The 22,144-nt window shown below is 32.3% G+C and overlaps 1 protein-coding gene across 9 annotated transcripts in view; it reads left to right on the top strand.

Moving 5' to 3' along the window:
• Chi (LIM domain-binding protein 2 Chi) overlaps positions 1-22,144 on the top strand; it is a 136,047-nt gene that overhangs the window by 89,004 nt on the left and 24,899 nt on the right. For 5 of the 9 annotated variants that reach the window (XM_076452072.1, XM_076452071.1, XM_076452074.1 and 2 more), the window contains 3 exons: positions 7,241-7,343; positions 7,964-8,136; positions 14,542-14,610. In XM_076452072.1, coding sequence (XP_076308187.1) covers positions 7,241-7,343; positions 7,964-8,136; positions 14,542-14,610 — 345 coding nt within the window. The remainder of the gene's footprint in view (positions 1-7,240; positions 7,344-7,963; positions 8,137-14,541; positions 14,611-22,144) is intronic. The other 4 variants (XM_076452077.1, XM_076452079.1, XM_076452078.1 and 1 more) reach the window with 1 other exon arrangement.

Below are 22,144 nucleotides of genomic sequence, written 5' to 3'. Positions count from 1 at the left end.
CTGAAGAATGTATATGATTTAGATAACTTTCATAGCTTCTGTTTGCATTAGTAACTTTCTTAGTGGGAGCTCCCTGGAAGGTAGTGTTTACACAGTATATGGGGGAAGACACCAGAGGTTTGGAAAGAATGTGTAGCTTTGCATGAGGAGGTTATCCAGATGTTTGAGATGTACAAAATTTGGATGTACATTATAACATTTTGTTTTTATTCTACACTATATGTAATCAGGAATCTTTTTTAAAAAATAAGAATTTTTTATTGCCTTAATTGTTTATACTTAAAATTCAAAAACTTTAGGCCTAAGAACCCAACTGAACTCCAAGTTTTTACTTAACTATGTGAACCCTATACAAAAAGTTACAAAAAAGACTAGAAAAAATTCAAAAATTATCAAAGAATGAAATCTGTAAACTGTGACTGAATTTCAACCAGCATCCAACCTAAAACTCTTTATTGTCATTCTTGGCTTGTCAGCTCTCAGCTGTCTTTTATTTGATATGATTTGACAAGATTACAATTTGATACAGGACAAAACTGTGCCATTAACATAACAATTTCAAACATGGGACTTGTTTGTCCATCCTTGTTATTTCACACACTAAATTACCTTAAACAAAAAATTTAACCAGACCTTATCACTCATGTACTCACAAAGATTTTTCATAAACTGATTTAAACTTAATGCCTCTATAACATCTGAAAGCAATCCATTCCAAAGGCCAACCATCTTTTTAGAAAAATAACTATCTTAGTGAAGATGACTCCTACCCTAACAACATTTATACTTGTATTCCCTAGTTCTGCTTAGTGAAGATGACTCCTATCCTAACAACATTTATACTTGTATTCCCTAGTCCTACTCAGTGAATATGACTCCTACCCTAACAACACTTGTACTTGTATCCATCCCAGTACTTCTATTCTCATTGTTTAATATGAATGTTTTGATGCATTATCATTATAAATTCCTTTTAGAGTTTTAAATTTAGCTTCAATCACATCACCTCTAACCTTAATCAATTTAATTACTTCTTGTAGGTAATTGGTTAAATTTCCCAGCTATTATGATATAAAACAAAGTACACAGTCCTCCAAATCATTCTGCTGACCTTCTTCTGAAGTAGTTTTTTACTAGTTGTTAAGTTTTGGTCTTTTATCTTTCATGTAAAATAATTCAATACAATTTATTGTGGCTGCATAAACTGTTTTAAACTGTCCTTCAAAGACCAAATTTACTGAATCCATACAGCAAAGAGAAAAATGGAACTTATTAATATTTTTTTACATTTGAACCATTATAGAAAGTAATAAACACTACATCCAGCTTAATAAGAAAATAGTGATTTGAACAAAATTTTTCTTTCCAAAGAAACAAGACTTAAGAACATAAAATTATCCACAAAAACAATGGAATTATGTTTTACCAGCACACACACACACACACACACACACACACACACACACACCATTTGGTACATTGTTTCAGAAGTTATTAATCTGTAATGCAGTTAAGATTTTGACTAATAGCTAGCCTGTCTGAACTATCACAAATTTCTTATTTATTCTAATGTTGAAAATTTCATTATCAATGATGGTTTTCCACAACTCCTGTAAACATTTCAAAGAGGGTTTACCCAACTCAGGTCATGTCTTCATATTTCTGTCTCTCTTTAGAGTTTAAATGTTTCAAACCATGAATTAGTATGGTGCACTTTCTTTGTACAACTTTTGAAAGCCAGTGTCTTTTCTGTAAAAGGATGAAAACTACATGATGCAACACACAGTTTTTAACAGCCTTCACAGCTACATCCTAATTCTCATTATATAGAAAACTTGTTTCCTCTACACAGGATAATTTTCCCAAATTTACATACCTGAATAAGTCTTACATTTATTAAATCTAAAGTTTCTATAGATTATTTTAGTTGTCTTTGAAAACTTGCAACTAATACTAAAGGGATTTACACATTTTGATAGAAAAATGAGAAAAAATGACCTTTGTATTCCGGATGTATATAAATTGTTTTTAACCACCATTTTGCCTTCCCTCTTTAAGGTTCCGAGACAGAACTGTTTGTAATGTCTCAAGTCTGCCATAAGATGGGTAAAGAGGGTATGTTAGTAATATGTTCATAATATAAGAAAAAATGCATGAGATACAATAAGTATTGATAAAAAATGACAAACTGTTTGTGTCAGAAGAAAAAGATCCACCTCTTGAAAGTGCTTAGGATACAGGGTTTTTATCATTTAGTAATATGTTAGTATAGCTGTAAAGTTAGTATTATAACTATGCTGTAATATTAGAATAGCAGTGAAATAATAATAACCAATACATTGTTAGACACACTTTACAGCAGACTTAAGAGATAGAACAATATATACATATTTAAGAAATATTCTAATATCATACAGTTGTGTGTATTAACCCTGATCAATCTGCAAAGGTGAAACATTGGTTAAAATATTTTTTTTAAAATTATATAAATCTAAAATGTAAAGGTCGTGTTTCCTAAATATTTCTATAGATTAGCGTACGCAGCATTGAAAGAGGGCAACTGTTCTTTTTCTGTAATTGATCTTCAACATACACATGATAAACTTCCATATCAAATCTTGTCTCTTGTTATTTACTGCTAAGCTTATCCATTTATGGTAAGTTTACTGTTATCTACTTAGTCACAGTTAGACTTTTAAACAATGTGAATCTTGAAAAGAGAATACGTGTAATTCAATGTGAAAAATGCAGAGGGATTATAGGTCTTGTTTTACTAAATACTGTCGGCTTTTCAGTGTTAACTCTTGTGTCAACTGTCTTTTAAATATTTGTTAGTACACAATTTGAGCTTCAACACTGACTGATTTGTTATATATTTAGCTTCTTAAAATGTGCCTCTATATATCATTTTCAAAAAGACTGTTAAACTTTGTAAACAATATTCTATGCTTTAGTTAATGAGTATGCATAATCTGTTAATGTAACTTTGAAGAAGCTACCAGTACCTTTTATTTTGTTCTGTTCAAAGGTGTTACTTGTACAGGTGGATAAATTGTAACTTGTTTTTATTTGAAAATGTTACCTGTGTTGTACAGGTAGTAAGCTACTATAGTGGAAACTTTAGTCTGACACTGTTGGGATGTGACAAATACTGCATTACAGAAGAAGCAGGACTACAGAATTTGCCATCTAAGAACCCCTTTATGTAACATACAGTCATGTGAAAAAGTTAGGACACCCTATTTTTGTAGCATTTTTGGATAAATAGATATTTAATCTCAATTTTAACAATACTGAGAGTTTATAGGAATATAGCTAAACAATTAAAACTGAAGAAAAGACTTTTCAAGATCTTCTGTAAATGTAATTCCACAAAAATGCATATTCTGAGGAAAAAGTTAGGACACCCCCACATTTATTTCCACCTTAAATGACTCAACTCGCACACAGGTGTATCACATCAGGTGCACATGATTAGAAGATTGTTACTCAGCATTTTGAATGAGGCTTGCCCTATTTAAACCTCAGACATTTAGTTTGATGTGCTCCTGACTGTTAGTGAGAGTGAGCACCATGGTGAGAGCAAAAGAGCTGTCTGAGGCCTTCAGAAAGACAATTGTAGCAGCTTATGAGTCTGGTAAGGGATTTAAAAAGATCTCAGAAGATTTTGAAATCAGCCATTCCACTGTCCGGAAAATAGTCAACAAGTGGAGGACTTTCAAAACAACTGCCAACTTGCCCAGGTCTGGTCGTCCAAGCAAGTTCACCTCGATAGCAGACTGCAAGATGCTAAAAGAGGTCTCCAAACACCTTAACATGTCATAATGAGACCTACAGCAGGCTCTGGCTGCTGTTTATGTGAAAGTGCATGCCTCTACAATCAAAAAGAGACTGCACAAGTGTAACTTGCATGGTAGGTGTGTAAGGAGGAATCCTTTGCTCTCTAAGAGAAACATCAAGGCCAGACTGAAGTTTGCCAGAGAGAATGTAGACAAAGACCAGGACTTCTGTAATAATGTTCTTTGAACAGATGAAACCAAAATTGAATTATTTGGACACCAGAACAGAGGACATGTTTGGCATAAATCTAATACAGCATTCCAGAAAAAGAACCTCATACCAACTGTGAAGCATGGAGGTGGAAGTGTCATGGTTTGGGGCTGCTTTGCTGCAGCAGGACCTGGACAGCTCACAATCATAGAATCCACCATGAATTCTACTGTGTATCAGAGGGTGCTTGAGGAACATGCGAGTCCATCTGTAAGAAAATTAAAGCTGAAGCGGAATTGGATCTTGCAACATGACAATGACCCAAAACATATCAGTGAATCAACCAAGGATTGGCTGAAAACTAAGAAATGGAGAGACCTGGAATGGCCGAGTCAAAGCCCAGATCTTAATCCCATTGAGATGCTGTGGGGTGACTTGAAACGGGCTGTACATGCAAGAAACCCCTCAAACATCTTTCAGCTGAAAGAATTCTGCATTGAGGAGTGGGGCAAACTTTCTTCAGACCAATGTCAGAGACTGGTAGATGGCTACAAGAAGTGTCTCACTGCAGTTATTTCAACCAAAGGGGATAACACTAGCTATTAGGGGGTAGGGTGTCCTCACTTTTTCCTCAGTTAGAATATGCATTTTTGTAGAATTACATTTACAGAAGATCTTGAAAAGTCTTTTATTCAGTTTTAATTGTTTAGTTATATTCCTACAATCTCTCAGTATTGTTAAAATTGAGATTAAATATCTATATATCCAAAAATGTTACAAAAATACACAGGCTTTCATAGGGTGTCCTAACTTTTTCACATGACTGTATGTCTTATCCCTAGTCTTGCCAAATTGCTCTACACACTTATTGCTATGACATGAAAGGTAGAATAATGCTTTAAACAGAAACTGATACAATCATTAATACTGTCAGAAAAGGTTTATTATTTCAAGACCTGTACTATAAAGCTATACTTTACTTTGTTACATACTTCATGCTGTTAAAACAGTACGATTACTGTAGTATCACTAATGTTTCTAGACATAGTTTTTGTTTTAAGAAACATAAACTTTAAAATTGAAAAGTTATAGTTGTAAGATGCTGTTGAAACTTGACCATATATAATTAACAGTACAGTGTAATAAAGTTAAAACAAAATAAAAAAAAAAAAACAGAAAATAAATTTCCTTTTAATGCTGCCATATATTAACTTCCAATGTGTTGTACAATATTGTTAATTGTATCTCCGGGTACATTAAAAGTACATCGGGGTCAGCAGGCACCTGTACATTAAGGGCAGAGCAGAGGGTAGAAAGTGGATTATCTGCACTAGACTGTTACATAGTAGCTTCTTCTCCTGTGGTTTTTAGTTAATTTTGTTTGAATCAAATAAACAGACATAATATCTTGTTTTGTTAAAGTTCCTTTGTTCCAGTTCTGAAATCAAATTTCTAATCATCTGGATACATTTATCAGCAGAAATTCTTTCTTCTTCATCTGCACTTCCTTCTTAATCTTCTTGTTTCTCACCTTGATGAACCATCTCCACAATCTCTTTATTAGATGATTTATAAACAACTGCACTTTGTTGTCATCATTCATCCATTCCTCCTGATTTTCTTCTGTTATACCCTTGGTTACTTCAAGATACTTTTAACCTGTCATACTTTTAACATACTCTACCAATTCTCAGATCAAATTCTTTTCATTTAAAACTTCTTTTACTCCAGTGAAATTCAGTTATTTTTCTTCTTTTTCCTGAAACATTAAGCTTGGCCACACTTTGTGCAAGCCATCCTGCAGTGTATTTTTATCAGACAGAAGTGAGTCACCATACTACATCCTTTATGTTAAATTCCTTCATGAAAGGTTGCATCACACTTCCCATTATTCACTGAAACGAACAAACAGTGCATGAACTCTGATCTTTATTTACATTTTAGTGAATGTTGTATGCCCTAGTTACAGTGCTGTACCAAAGAGGTACAGTTAGGAAGGAGGTCCAGCCCAATAATATTGTTATTAAAAGTTCTTGTTTAGGGGTGGGCCAAACAATTAGCTAAAAGCAAAACTATTTTACACTTTGGGTCGAGGCCAACAAAGTTGCAGTGAGTAGTTTCCCGTACAAAGTAATTTTCAAACCATTCAAGATAATTGCATTATCTGCCCTATCTTCTTACCTTGATTGATAACTGGAAAAAATTCTCTCCCCTGTAAAGGCCTTTAAGTTTGCACTTGCGTGTGCCAACTGTATTGCTGAAGCCATGAATTGTTAGCCTTTCCTTTGAATCCTTACCTCCAGCTGGACCCTTCTCAGTTTCTTGGGTAAGGGGTTTTTATAGCATGCAACAGTAGTACAGGGCTGTTTTTTCAATGCTATACACCTATTCTGGAGATAAATTTTCTGTTGCCACTAACTGTGCAAATTCATCTGCAAACTTTGCTGCAGCCTCTGTGTCAGCACTTTGCTTTTCACTGCACACAGTACGTAGTGAAATACCATGTCTGTTTTTAAACTGGAATAACCATCCTGGCAAATATTTACAGTTAGCCTAGTTTTAGTTCTAGGTGAAAATTCTTGGCCTGCTCCATAACCATCTCTCTTCAGATGCTTGCACCATTGTGTCTGAGCTTGAACCACTTTATAAGTGCACTGTCTGTATATGTGCATCTTACACCTTTTCAAAGTTTTCCAACATTTTAAACTTTTCTGACTTTCATTCTCAGCAAAAAAAACTTAAACATCTGCCCCTTGTGTTATTGTTGTTTTAAATTGTAAACTGTTGATGAGCCAATGCCATAGAAATTGCACAAAGCCCTCACTGAAGTTCCTTTATATAATGTTTTTCAGTAATTATCTGTGCTTAAAAAGTTGTAATGATTTATGCTGAAGCTTATTAGCACCAGCATAACCTTCCACAACACTTGGTTTTTTAGGAGGCATAATGTTGGTTTAAAATAAAATACAAGCAACTTGTAAGCTAAAATGGGAACGTATAAACAAAACACTTGACTTCAGATGTAAATAAACCTGGTGGCCAATTTGCAAACTTATGGCAGCAGATTCAAAATGTGCTTGACCATGGAAGTTGCTGGACTACAAAATGCCAGACTAGAGTTTCAACTGTATTTGTTATCTATTTGAAGGTGTTACTTATTTTGTACTGATGGTAAGTTGGTATTTGTTTTCTATATAAAGGTGTTACTTTGTACTAATGGTAGGTTGGTATTTGTTTCTTACTTCAACAGGACAGTGACAATCTGTGGTGGGATACGTTTACCACAGAATTTTTCGAAGATGATGCAACATTGACGTTAACATTTTGTTTGGAAGATGGACCAAAAAGATATAGTATGTTTATTGTACTTTTAAAATATATTTATCACTGATTAAACCATGGTCTTGAAATATTCATAATCAAGTGTTTAACGACTGTTTAGAAAAGTCTCTCTTTACTCATAAAAGTCAACACTAACCTTCCAGTTTTAGAAATCAAGTGTATCATATAAAGTATTTCATTCCAAATTATCCAGTGAAAGTTACAAGTTGTTAAATGCATTGTGAGAGTTGATTAAAATACTGAAATGTGTAACTACGAGAAGGCAAATCATATATGTTTAGAACTTAACATTTAACCTTATCGTGTAAAGACTTAATAATGTACTTTACTGTGAAACAGTCCAGTAGTCTGTTATTTAAACTATGTGCAGTTGTTGTTTTAGTTTAAAAATTGGCCATCATTTATTTATGTCCAGTTTGTATTCATATTTTATTTATGTCCAGTTTGTATCCATATTTTATTTACTTTGTTTAGGAGAATTCAAAGAAACATAACCTTAATTTTCAAAGTTTTTGGACAAATAAAGCTGATATAATTGGTTATTAAATATACTGTATACTAGTAGATTACTTTAGTGTGCTTATTTAACCTTTTTGTACTTTGATGATAAAGTATTTGTTCTGTTTTCCAGCAATAGGCAGAACCTTAATTCCACGTTACTTCCGGAGTATATTTGAAGGAGGAGTAACTGATTTATATTTTAATCTGAAGCATCCAAAGGAATCCTTCCACAATACAACCATTACTTTAGACTGTGATCAGTGTTCCATGATTTCTCATCATGGGAAGCCCATGTACAACAAAGTAAGTGTGGGCTCACTAATGGGAAGTTTACGTACAACAAAGTAAGTGTGGGGTCACTAATGGGAAGTTTAGGTACAACAAAGTAAGTATGGGGTCACTAATGGGAAGTTTACATACAACAAAGTAAGTGTGGGCTCACTAATGGGAAGTTTAGGTACAACAAAGTAAGTGTAGGGTTGCTAATGGGAAGTTTAGGTACAACAAAGTAAGTGTGGGGTCACTAATGGAAAGTTTAGGTACAACAAAGTAAGTGTGGGGTCACTAATGGAAAGTTTAGGTACAATAAAGTAAGTATAGGGTTGCTAATGGGAAGTTTAGGTACAACAAAGTAAGTGTGGGGTCACTAATGGGAAGTTTACTTACAACAAAGTAAGTGTGGGCTCACTAATGGGAAGTTTACGTACAACAAAGTAAGTGTGGGCTCACTAATGGGAAGTTTACGTACAACAAAGTAAGTGTGGGGTCACTAATGGGAAGTTTAGGTACAACAAAGTAAGTGTGGGGTCACTAATGGGAAGTTTAGGTACAACAAAGTAAGTATAGGGTTGCTAATGGGAAGTTTAGGTACAACAAAGTAAGTGTGGGGTCACTAATGGAAAGTTTAGGTACAACAAAGTAAGTGTGGGGTTGCTAATGGAAAGTTTACATAGAATAAAGAAAGTGGGGGGTCGCTAATGGGAAGCTCATGTACAACAAAGTGAGTGTGGGGTACAAAGATTTGTACAAAACTGTATAAATTGTCACATCATCAATGAAGGATAGACCATAATTTCGGTCACAGTGACCAGAAGTGGGTGTAATTAGTATTAAGTTATCCATTATAGAAACTAGCATGTAGCTGAATGTTAAGTCATCAGTTATGTTAACTGTGTAAAGCTAAGTAGGTTTGTATTCTCCATAATGGAAACACTGGTGTATCTAAGGATTTTATTAATATATTATAAGCATGACTGTGTAACAGTTATGACGCATTATTATGAATGTAACTCTGCAGTGCTACTGCTGAAAAGTGTTGTTTATGATATGTCTAATTGTGATCCATAAGTAAAAATATACTACAATTAGAGGTGTACACAAACACCCTGTATTATAAGAAAAATGTTTGTTTTTACACATCATTGTGAAGTAATTATGATTGACAAATTTTTAAAAAATTAACTTCAAACATATTTGCAGCAGGTTGGCATTTGTAATTTTACTTAAAATAAGATCTCCAGATGGAGGTTAGGTACTGTAATTACATTGATGTTTATAGATAAGACTGTCATGAGAATGATGTTCATAATGGGGTTATATGAAAGAGGTTTTTATAGAACTCTACTTTTAACACTTTTATATACTAATCATAGATATGTAGCATTTAATATTTGTAACTTCTAAGTGAAAGTGTTTGACTGGTTAGCGTGTGGTGTGCTATGCAACAAAGTTGTCCATGCTTGACTGGTCAGCATGTGGTGTGCTATGCAACAAAGGTGTCCGTGCTTGACTGGTTGGCGTGTGTTATTTTACATAATAAAAGTATTCATGTTCAACTGGTCAGAATATTATACAAAAAAGTAATTAGTTTGATTGAACAGAATTTGGTATGCTGTATAATAAATATATCCATGATTCACTAATCAAAATATGGTGTGTTATACAATAAAGATGTTTGCATTTGACCAGTCAGCATATGTGGTATGTTGTATAATAAAGGTATTTATTATGAATGTGATATTTTCAGGGACATAACTTGATACCTTAGTATAATGATAAAATGTAGGTGTTTTAATCTACCATTAAGTGAATTGTGTGTATGGGTTCTTTTAAGGTACATGTGTATTACAAGTACTGACTGAAACATGTTACAGGTGAGCTATGTCTATTCTTAAAGATACATCTGTATTATATTTGTTTTTTGCTTCCCAATGTGTTTATGTATTACATGTACTTCAGAATTGGACTACTACATTTTAGAATATTAATAATAAATAAGTTTGATAAATGCCAAGAGTATGGTTTATGAAACATGTATACATCTTTGAATGTGTTAAGGTTTTAAAATTATCTAGGTTACATGTGTTGAATCATTGTAATAGCTGTAATCATTCTTTAAATGAAACACCAAGAGAAACAGTCTCTATGATAAGATTATGTTAGACTTGGTGTCAAGATAGTGTGCATTATAAATGTTGGTAAAGGGACTTATTTCATTATTGGAGCATCAGCATTTATATTTCAAAACAAAATAACCTTATGATCCTCTTTGGTATTGTAAACTGTTTTGAGGTGAAATATTTTGTTAAAACTAGTAAAGTTAGTTATTTCAGTAATTTAAAAAAGATAATGTGGATTAACAAAGAAAATACCCATGATACAACAGCTCTTACATTTCAAATACAGCAACTATTGTTATGTTTAGGTCACATATCCAGCTGTGCCAAGCTAAGGTCAGCAGTGTTTACATATTTGAATACAGGAATTCTTCACATATGCTGTTGACTTGTTAATCTATACTGGTGCAGTAACTCCAATGTCAGTGAAAACCTTCTGTCCATTTGTGGACACATCCCCTAAACAAGTTGACCAGACCAAACTTGACATGCTAACTTTAGTTCAAACCCACATCAAATTTATATTGCACTTTCTCAGATATTGAAAAAATAAAAAATATTCTATAGAATAATTATTATATTGTTATTACAATAGCTATAGTGTATAGTTGAGTTTGAACAAATCTAGCATCTCAACAAAATTTTCTAAGTCAGTGATTGTAAATAATATTTTTAGCATTTTGGCTTGTTTACCATAATAACCAAAATATAAAGTAATAAAATATCCAGAAACACTGTAGGATAAATATATTGCTACTGTTTTCTGATTAACACCATTTAACTTGTGGTTTATACTAAGGTTAGAATAGACACTTAGACTTGAATTAGAAAATTATTTTATAATTGAAATATTTTTTATGATAATTCTCACTTCTTAATGTAGAATATAGATTTCTATAGAAGCAAGGTTCAGCTTCGTTAAACTTAATGATTAAATGTACCATATTCAAACAGTAGAAATCTTGACCACATCTCTTCTGTAAAATGAGCTGCTTGGAACTAGAAGTGATGCAACAGCCTTGCCATTTCTGAAATTTTTTTTTTACTTGATTGCTACACCTCCTCACTCCCACTTCTCCTGCCTTTTCTTGAAGAATAAACACTACTGCAGAATTTAAGATCATTTTTAGCTAAATTGTGGTTGTTTTCTACATTTTTGAAAGTGGAAAGATGGAAGAGTGCAATCTCCATAAAATATCATGCAACACTTTGAAGATAAGACATTTAAAGTGCATTACGAGAGCTACAGAAAGAAAGCCCATTATGGACTGAGAGTTTATTTTTACTTGGAGACTTTCACTGGGTCTGTCAGTCTTTTACAATGGGCAGAGCTAGATATACAACTTGCTGCTCAAAAAAATTAATAAAATTGTATATTTGTTTAATTAATTATTGGAAATTCATTAATTGTAGTCTTAAAATCTAGTTGTATCAACAGGTGTTGATTATTCATGTACAGACAGGTCAACCTCTTTACTGATCTTATTAATAGTTTATAGGCTGTATTCTTTGTTTTTGATTTCCAAATATTTTGTTTATCCTAGCTACATTATATGGCATTTTGTTTTCCAGCAATTTCATTCCTTCTGAAAGAGTTATGAACTTATTTTAAAACAAAAACGTAATAAAATGACCTCTTCCTTTTATTTTTATTAAAATGAGGTATTTGTTCAAAATACACTAAAAATATCAGTTCTTTCTTATTACACATCTGTACAATATCAAACCTTATCAGATAATGTTTTTCTACTTCAGGTCAGTTTAGCACAGCACAAAGGTAAGTATGTCAGTATGTATGTTTGGTATGTCTCTATTGTTCCCTTTTTCCTCACACATTTATTAATTTTGCACATTTTCCCCCTTGTTTTTCATTTGATAGCACTAGCTGCAACAGAAGTTATCAAACTGACAAGCACATGTTCGTTTACTTTTTACACTTGTCATATTAATTATTTAAACAATAACTTGAGGTTATAAGTTATGATTACTTTTATTTTCTGAAATTAGTTGCATACATATGTAACTAAGTAAAAAACGTTTTTACTGACTAATTTAAATTTTATTAACTCCATCACTAGTTTGAATTCACTTTCAATTGAAAGGATTTTATTTTAAATTGTTAATCAGTTTGTCAACCTCTATATTTCGAGTTATGCTTAATTACTTATTGTAATGTATTCTTGTATATGTAAAGAAAAGGACTTTTTTACATATATAATTTTCTTTACAAGTGGGTTTTCTCATCATCACGGATTGTAATGTATTCTGTATAATTTATCAGTAGATTTTTTGTTCATTGTGCACAATGATATTAACTAACATGCAAGTTGGAGTACATGCTGTATGGTTAGGTGAAACTCGAACATCACATACACGTGTTTGTGAACTCTAACACTCTACTCTTAGTGCACTGGAGTTCCTAATTGATTGGGTTGCCATAGTGAAGAAACAGTATTGATTTAGTTGTCATAGCAACAACTTTCCCTGTTTGTGAAAGCAAGAGTACTTGCACAGCTGAGAACTGAGCTACAGCACACATTGATTAGTTAAGGGGAAGAAGGTTCAGAAGTACAATTCTAACATCTGTTTTGTCAGGTCAAGGTGACTAAAGGTTTTAACCTGACAAAAGAAGTATTCTACAGAACTGGATTTTATTATTATTATTTAATTCTGCCTTTGAAATAGAAAATATTTAAAATCAGTTTGTGGATGATTCATACCAAAAACCTTTGGTATATAGTGTGCATGCATTTTACATGGTACATTACAAACAAATATTCACAAATGTTTGTAATTTTCCATATTTGTTTCTGAAATAAGCCTCTAAGTGTCTTCCACTTATGTTCTAAAGTTTTATTCTTATTATATTTTACTGGATTACTGTTATTACAAAGTAATGTGCATAATTTTATGAATATACCAGAAACTATAAAAGCCACATGATGTCAGTTAGATATGTTTACCACAGAAAGTCAGTTAAAGATAGTTTCCAGGTTATTGTATAAATCATATTTTGTTTTTTAAATTAATTTTGTTTGCAAATTTTGAAGCATGTGACATCTACAAATTTATTTGTTTTATTTATTCTTCATACAAGTTTATTTATCATTTCTTGTACTAATTTGATATAAATTTTAAAATATCCACTTTTAGAAAGTATCAGCAAACAGTTTGTTATGATGCTTTCATCCCTTATCCTTGCTTGCTCTGCTGTAAATTTGAAGGCTTAGTATTAACAACTGTGTTTCAACATCTACAGTTGACAAGCATACATGACTTGTTATGCTTAATAACAAACAAACAACATATATTCTTATTACTTTGAAATCTTTTATCTTTAATAATGGAGGTGTTAAACGTTAGTGCTTGGTTTATTGTTTATTACAAGCTTGTTTGCTTTCACTGCTTGTTGTTCTGCACCAACTCTTATCTGAACTAACCAAACTTGATATATCTGGGACAAATCTTTTGTTTAGAAAAAGCCCTTAGCTCCACTTTTCAATCATATTTATACAACTATCTTTTATTTCGTTCTGTGGACCTAGTATGGCCAGATGGTTGCTGGTTTGAATCTGCATCATGCCAACATGCTCTCCCTTTCACCTGTGGGGACATTATAATGTGATGGTCAGTCTAACTTTTCATTGGTAAAAGAGGTGCCGAAGAGTTGGCAGTGGGTGATAATGACTAGCTGCCTTCACTGTGTCTTATACTGCTAAATTAGGGAAGGCTGGTGCAAATATCCCTCATGTAGCTTTGTGCAACATTCAAAAAGAAACATACATCATTCTGCAAAATTTTTCAAACAATCAATTTTTATATTATTGGTCAGATTATGAAAGTATTTACACTGTTGAAATTATCCTGATTTAGAATCTTAACCAACAAAGTAATGGATTGACTTCTAACTTTGAGTTCAGGTAATTTTTAAGCCTGTTTGTCAGTGAAAACTAAGCCTGCATTTCTACAGTTAACACTGCATTTTGAGCTGGAATTCTCATTTCTATAGCTAATGTTGCATATCATGCTGCATTTTTACACATACTATACAGTCTTTTTTTTACAGAAAATACCGCTTTCTGTGCTGGATTGTTAATGTAACTTGCAGTTATTATTTCTACAATTCATATTGCTTAGAATTCTAGATTTTTGCATCTGAACAATATTCCTCAATGAAAATATGAACCACTTTCATTAAATGAGCCAGTCTAGACCATTTCCACTGTAAGAAGTATTCTACACTCAGTTTCAGTAAAGAGGGTAGCTCAAGTGGGAAGTGTATGACAGGACTTGTTTTTGTTTGTTTTTTCAGGGTCTTATGGGAGGCCAGTACCCTAATGATCCCATGAAAGAACAATTGGCAAAAGATAACACTGTTGTGGTGAGTTTGATATGTAATTGTCTTCAGTCTTAGGAAAATTTGAGGGTTTTTAAAGTCATCTGATTGGTGCTGTTTTTTTATTTTAACACAAACTTGATTGTTTTAATTTTATTTTTATTTATACCTTTAATAATTAGCTGAGAAGGAAACTGGGTATGTGAGTCACAAATACATCATTATAGATTCATATATTTTGGTTTAATGTATTTTACAAAATTCTTCTTTCTGTTGTTGAAACTTAGTATTTTATTACCTAACCATTTGAAACAGTTTTCATACTTTTTGTAATTGTTATGCACTTATCAAAGAATTGGTTAGTTCCTTATACAGTAAATTTCTGAAACAGATTTTATTATAATAGTAGGTGATTACACATGACCATCATCAACATTAATAATTAGGTGGCCAGGTAGATAAATCATGGTTCCAACTTAGCTTTCTATTTAAAAGCTTGCAGGGTCATACATTTATTTGGTGATCTGAAATATTAAATGATTGTGTGCTAAGTAAGCACAAGTAGTCTGTATGGTGTTAGTAGTTAGTTGTTGTAGATCAACATGAAATGTTAGACTGATGAGTAGATCAGTAAAATTTACAATAACTGTTAAAACTTAGTGCAGTTACTTTCTCGTCATTTTTACTCTTCAGTTTTAGTTAGTAACTTACCAAATTAATAAACCAGTAATCATGAAAGTGGTTTGGATTTCTTTAATATAAGAGATAAGTGCTGATATTAGTAACATTGTGAGCACCTGAAAACTGCAGTTTGGGCTGTATTAGCTCTAGCCTACTGAGATAAAAACCATGGAAGGATAAAGTTCGAAGAGATTTGTGCATGTAGTGTTGTTTGTTACTGTTATTACAAAAAGAAAGTGATTTTTGGTTTGGTTGTCTAACAGTTTCTTGCTACATCCAGCTCAAGGTCTGGTCAAGTTCTGGTGATGTAGAGACTGTATTATACACTATTTTGTAATTAAAGATTAAATGTGGAAATAAGATATTTAGAAACCTCAACATTATCATTACGTTACCCTCCCTCCTATCTGTGTTTTAATCTTTCCAGCTTACAGATGATGACTTTATTTTAATGGTTGATAATCTTCTCCAGGTCATAAACCATGATCAGTGTGTGGTTTAAATGAATAGTTGTTGAAGTGAATCATCTTTGGTATTCAGAAGAATAACGTAACTATTATGTCTTTGGTGTCCAGCATCTGCTAATTGTATATGCAGTAAAAGCCGAGAAATGTAATTGTATGAGACTAGAAAATTCTGTGCATAGAATTGTATGCACAGGCTTTTCTGAAGTTTCTTACAAATAAGTTAGGGATATTTTTAACCAAATTTTTTTATTCAAATTTAATCTTTAATGAAGATACTAACCTATCTAAAACTTAATGTACAAGAAAGACAAAGCATGTGATTGGAATATGGATTCAGTGTAATATTGTCTTTCTAGTATTATATGTGAGGGGAAGATTACATTATACCATTTTAATCAACACAGCATTGTTTTATGTTGTATTTAATTCTTTACCTTAGAATTTTAGAATTTTTTTTATGTTAAAGTTACATTATATTAATTATACTTTGCATTGCTATAATTTTGCATCTAAAAACAAACTGGGCTTGATAATTAGAAAATTAGATTGTGACTATCTCGATAAAATGGTTGTTGTACTTTCTCCAGATTATTGCCTGTGGGTTTTGTGTGCAAGTTGAGTTACATGACTGAGAAATTTTAACAAGTCTATTGAAGGGCTTCAGGTTTAATTTATTTTATAGATACAAGATTAAGTGTGTCATCTAGTTTATGAAATCAGAATTGAAGATAACAGGACACTGGTGTGACAGTTATCAACAGAACATTTCACACAATTGTAGAACAAGATAGAGTATCACTTACACATCAGAATCTTTAAATGAATGTTTAATATTGAGGAAAAAAACCATTTATCTGAAGGAATGAGTACAGAAAGGTAAAAGTGATAAGAAATATGGAAATACCAGTTTCAAGTCTTTTGGAATTTCTGTTACTCTGTTGGAATGAAACATTTCATGTAACCTGAATTTAAAATTACTCTTTCCAAGTTTAAGCTGATAAGTAAATACTTTTGATACTGCTTGACTTGGTAATGTAAAATTATTATACATATACAATGTTTTGACAAGAATTTTTCATCCTCAGTTACAAGTAGTACATGAAGTATAGAACAAAGAGCTCATATTACCAGATGTTGCTTCACATTATGATATAGGTATCTTGATGCCCTGGGATGTTGATTTAGGGTGGGTCTGTTTTCTTCAATTAAGATATGTTGTTTTACTTTGCCTTTATTGATGTTAGATTCTTTGTTTACAATTGCATGGTTTGTTATGGGTGTACTGTGTTGTTGTTTTTTTGTTTTAGTTACAATGGTGACAAACATGAGAGGGTTTATATTATGTTTAGAGAGTCAGGTTTTCATTTGTTTTTACCTATTTCTTCAATGAAAAATTCTAGATGATTATTAAATGTTATTTTATAAGTGATATTGGAATTGTGTGAGTGAATGGAACAACCTCACTCTGCTTTTTTTTGTTTTTTAATTGTTTTGTCTCGCAGCTCGTAACTGCATGGAAATAACATGGCAGAACACACATCAAAACCGTGAATGATATCCATTGTCCAAACTTCAATTTCATCAAACATTCCATCTGAGATTATTAACCCTATATGTGTTACAGAACTTGAACTTCCTCCTTTTGTCTGTTCATTTTTCTACTTATTTAACAACCATGTTGAGCTGCCATGGTTTAGCTTGGTTTTATGTTGAAATTAAAAAGTAATCACAGACTGCTTCAGAGAAAATGAGGTGTTAGTTGTTATCAATTTTAGCTAAGTGTACCTGTTAAGGACTGTAACTTCATATGAAAATTACTAAATAATATTCCACTTTCTTTTGTTATGAAATCCCTATAAATTTCATTAGATGCTAATTGTTTATCTTATTTTGTTGAAGGTAAAGTAACTGATGAAGTACTTAAAGTTCACAAGTCTGTAAATAGTGGAAATGTTCTGTTTCAGAGGCTCTCTGTCCCCCCTTTTTTATCAAAAATATTCTAAAACTAAATACTGCATATATGCTGTAGTGCAGTGTACAGTTACCATACAAAAATTGTTAATTGAGCCAGGCAACTCTGGGTAATGCATGCTAATGTGCACATAATAAGCCATCTTTGTAGTAAAGTGCATAATTTATTTTTTTTATTTTCTTTCCCCATATCAACTGGATAGTTCCACTAGGGAACTATATTTTTTTTTTCACAACTAAACAGTCTGTAGGTATTCAGGCCAAGCATTCAATGTGCAATTTGAAGATTGTGGATTTGAATTCCCATCAGATGTACACTCCTTAGTAACTTTTGATAAGCTAATGTAAATACTCTGTTACTATATTGTTTTGAACCCCCCCCCCCAAAAAAAAATATATATATATATACATATATTTGTAACATGTATACTTTAATCTTGTTACCACACAACTGCATTTGCACTAATAATTTTTTATTACATAAATACAATGAAGAAACAATGTCATTGAAACAGTTTTATTTTAAATTTTACTTTGGTGTAAACAATAAGAAGCATGTCTTAGGCATTTGACTTCTTAATGTTGATAACCAGTTTGGTATTTTTATTACGTACACACACTGAAGAAATAAAGAAACACAATTTAAGTTTATACTTTATTTTGTAACAGTTTCAAAATTCTGTTTATAACATACATTTTCAATCTTTGTATTCATTCATGTTCAAGTTAACTGCAGCATTTCTGTATTTGATTAAGGTAGGCAGTAGAAAATGAACTAATTAATCAGAAGCTGACCACTGACTCAGTATGGCACTGTGTTTACAGTTAGCAGATGGTCACAACTGAAGAGCTCAACAAACACACTAAACTTCATTAAAACTTTACTTTTCACACTTTTGATTTGGCAAATGTGCAGCAAGTTGTATCATGTTTTTCAGAAAGCAATTTCATGTTCTGTTGACAGAGTGAAAAGTCCAAGTCTTACTTGCATCATTGATGAATAGAAACAGGAAGTGTCAAGAGAACATATGATGCAATAAATGCATTCAGAACACTATCTGCCATCTCATTTTTACATATGTCTAGAAGCTTGTTTACCACATCTTTGTATCTTGAAATGACTTGTAATTCATTATAAAACTTGTAGTATCAGATAATCTCTCTCACCATGCTGTAAAGCTTTTTCTAGCTTGAAGCAATGTTCTATTATTTCCTCTATCGTTTTCTGCAAATTGTAAATATCATAAAAGAAGCCAAACAGAGAACAAACTCATTGCATTTGCGAGTTGTATTTAAACTGATTGTATTCTACATCCAAGAAATGCAAAATAAATTTCATTTTGATTGTTTTGCATAGGTTTCTAAATTGGTTCATCATTTGCCTCTTGTTAACTGCTTTATCTTTCTCCTAAAGTAGACTGACTTTCATTCAAAGTTTGCTGATATGCCCAACTCCTCAGCAAGTTCATATGCATCTAATAATTTTTTCTTAAATTCTTTGTATTGCAGGAATGACACAATAATTTATTTCCTTCTTGTTGTTGGAGTGTGTTGTATATATCACATAACTTCCTTGAATTTTTTATTGCTAACTGTATTAATTTCAAAGAGGGTGTCATACTAAACAATGTCATAAATTTGAAATTAGAAATGTTATTTGCAAGATTTTGTGCCACAACCCATAAATAATTCCTATACAACCCCACAAGAGAAATATCAGAGATTACAGTTAATACACCAAAGATATTGTCTAACTATTAGCATGGAGATTTCAATGCATTAATTTGCCTTTCCCAGTGTGTATCACTTAATGGTTTCATTATTATATTTGGACATGACATTTTATAATCTCCAAACAGCGTGATAAAGCTGAGAAGTACACAAACGTGTACCTACCAGATCAGAGAATGCTTTATTTTTCTAAGCAACTATTAGCAGCAGCATTAACAAGCAAATGTAAAGAATTTTCACTGCAGTGAATGAACAATACTCGTGGATAAACATCCAAAATTATCTTTTCATCATTTTCTTTCATGTTCCTTCCATTATCATAGCCTTGACAACACAAGTTTTCAATGTGTAATTGCATCTCCTTTAACTGTTCATGCTAGTGTCCATTATCTTTTATTGGCATAAATCCCACACAAAATTTTCTTTAATATGAGGTTGGGGCTCACAGTTATCAATGTCTAAAGGCAGAGATGCCAGCCATTACGATTTGAGCATAATCATTACAATTTTGGTGTATACATTACAACTATACGCTCATATAGACAAATATTACAACTTGTTGCAACTCCCAAATTATTATATATGATATAGGCCTATACAATAAAGTGATAAATTGTTCCCCCAGGGCTTAAAAGGGGTGAAAAGAAAATTTCTAGTGAGATACAAATAAATTTTGATAATAAATAAAAGACAGTCCAAATGGCTACTTGCAATAATCATGTTTGTGCTTGAAATAATAAAAAATATTTGTATCTCTGACGTCTACCAATATTTTGAGTGCGGAGCTTCTCCATACTGGGTACGTAGGAGAATCCGTAGTTACGTCATCAGTGCTTGTCAGCCAATCAGTGCTCATGTAGATGGGTATTTCTCGTTTTCTGAGCAGCATAGAAACACCAATGCGATTGTTCACAAGATGGAAAAAAATAGGCCTTGTTCACCAGATTGTCTTGTTTCTGGCAAATCTAAAAGGACTAAAACTGTAAATCAAAATTATAGGAAAGAGTATAGTGCAAAATATCTGGTCATTGCAACAAAAGTCAGTGACAGTCATGCGTATTGTACAGTTTGTCACATCGATTTTTCTATGGCACATGGCGTGATAAACAATTGTTTCAGACATACAAAATCAGCATCTCGCCAACAAAAGGCTGAGGTGAAGACCAAAACGATGCAGATAATGACATTTATGAGTAAGAATTCAGAATATGAAAGAGAATTTCAAAAGAATTTTTTAAAATTTATTTATTAAATACACAAAACACAGTCATAAATGAGCAATCTATAGCAGTAATAAATAATAATAGTGAAAATAATAATATAATAAACAGCTTAGAGACATTGGTCAGGCCTAGTAGCTCCAAATGATAAAGGGCTCTGTCTACAATCGTTATGCTCAGTCATTTGAAATAGTTGACATCTCTGTAAAGGAACTACAAATTGAAGAATCATGGTCATTTGTTCAACCTGGTTTACATTTGGTGTACAACCTGAAACTATTGAATAGTATTTGGTAGTTCAAGCAAAACCAGTTTATTTTGTATCTTCTTCCTAAGGTAGTGTACACATGTTTCATTGTCTCGTATCTTACAAAGATGATCCAAACGAAGCAAGATATTCTACCAAATTCAGAAAGTTCCATTGCTTGATGTGTGCAACTTGTCATGCAATACTCTAAAAGGCAAATTTTGCATAGGAAGAACTCTCATTAAAACAGTCTGTCCTTTTAAGATTTCTTGCCAATAATGTTCTTGTTTTATATGGCACAAATTTGTTTCATCAGTTATTTTATTATTAGCTGTTCAATTATGGTTCAAGTTATCTTCAAATTTGAAAATTATCTAAATGTTCATTGCTTCTAGAATTACATGAAAGTTTTCCAGTTGTTGCAACCTTAACCAGTGAGAGACAAACAAACCAGTCATGTAGGTACCAGTAAACAGTTTACCACATAAGCAAAATATGGAGTCCTTCGACTTGGAATAATGTAACCACTGATGATGAATTTGTTCCCCACTGGCAGGTCTTATACAGTGATGATATGATGAGAATCTTCTTTGGTTATGGTCTTTAGGAAAATCATATTATGGAAGCTGTTCTGGCTCATGTTCCATTATGGTTAGTGCCAAATGCTCATCACATTTGGTCCAAGTAGCAATATCACTATAGTCCATATTAGTGGTATTTTCATTTTCATGTCTATCCAAACCTTGATCTCAACAAACATGACTTAATTTTCTACATTCAGAAAATATTCACCTTCATTTTGTGAGACTGTTGTAAAAAGTTGTCTCGTTATCATTGTGTAACTTATCAGCTGAGTGGTTAGCATCTGGACATTGTAGATGATGTTTTAGAAATGAACCTGCTTGTTTTGTTTTTTCTTTTGTCTTTCTCTGCCTTTTACAGTTTTGTTCAACAACCTGTTCTAGCCATTTTCCTTTTTATGTCAACTAATAAACATAAAAATTATAATTAGCTCAATTTTTTTTTCTGAAATTGTATCTCTGAACATACAACTAAGCCATAAACCTCACACTTATTAATTTACTATTTAAACTAACTTAGTTTCCATAACACTGACAACCTAGGTCACATATTATGTACTTATTAGGTGTGTTCCAAATGATGTGAAGTGTTCAGGTGAAGTAGCAGACTTGAATGTAGATGCTTTAAGAAGGTTTAGACAGGAAGAAACAACAACCACTACTGCTCAGAAGCAGTCTGTG

Source organism: Tachypleus tridentatus, chromosome 8, assembly GCF_004210375.1.
Source record: "Tachypleus tridentatus isolate NWPU-2018 chromosome 8, ASM421037v1, whole genome shotgun sequence".
Lineage (NCBI taxonomy): Eukaryota > Metazoa > Arthropoda > Merostomata > Xiphosura > Limulidae > Tachypleus > Tachypleus tridentatus.
Note: the sequence above shows the minus strand (reverse complement) of the source record. Positions and strands in the feature narration are given on the sequence as shown.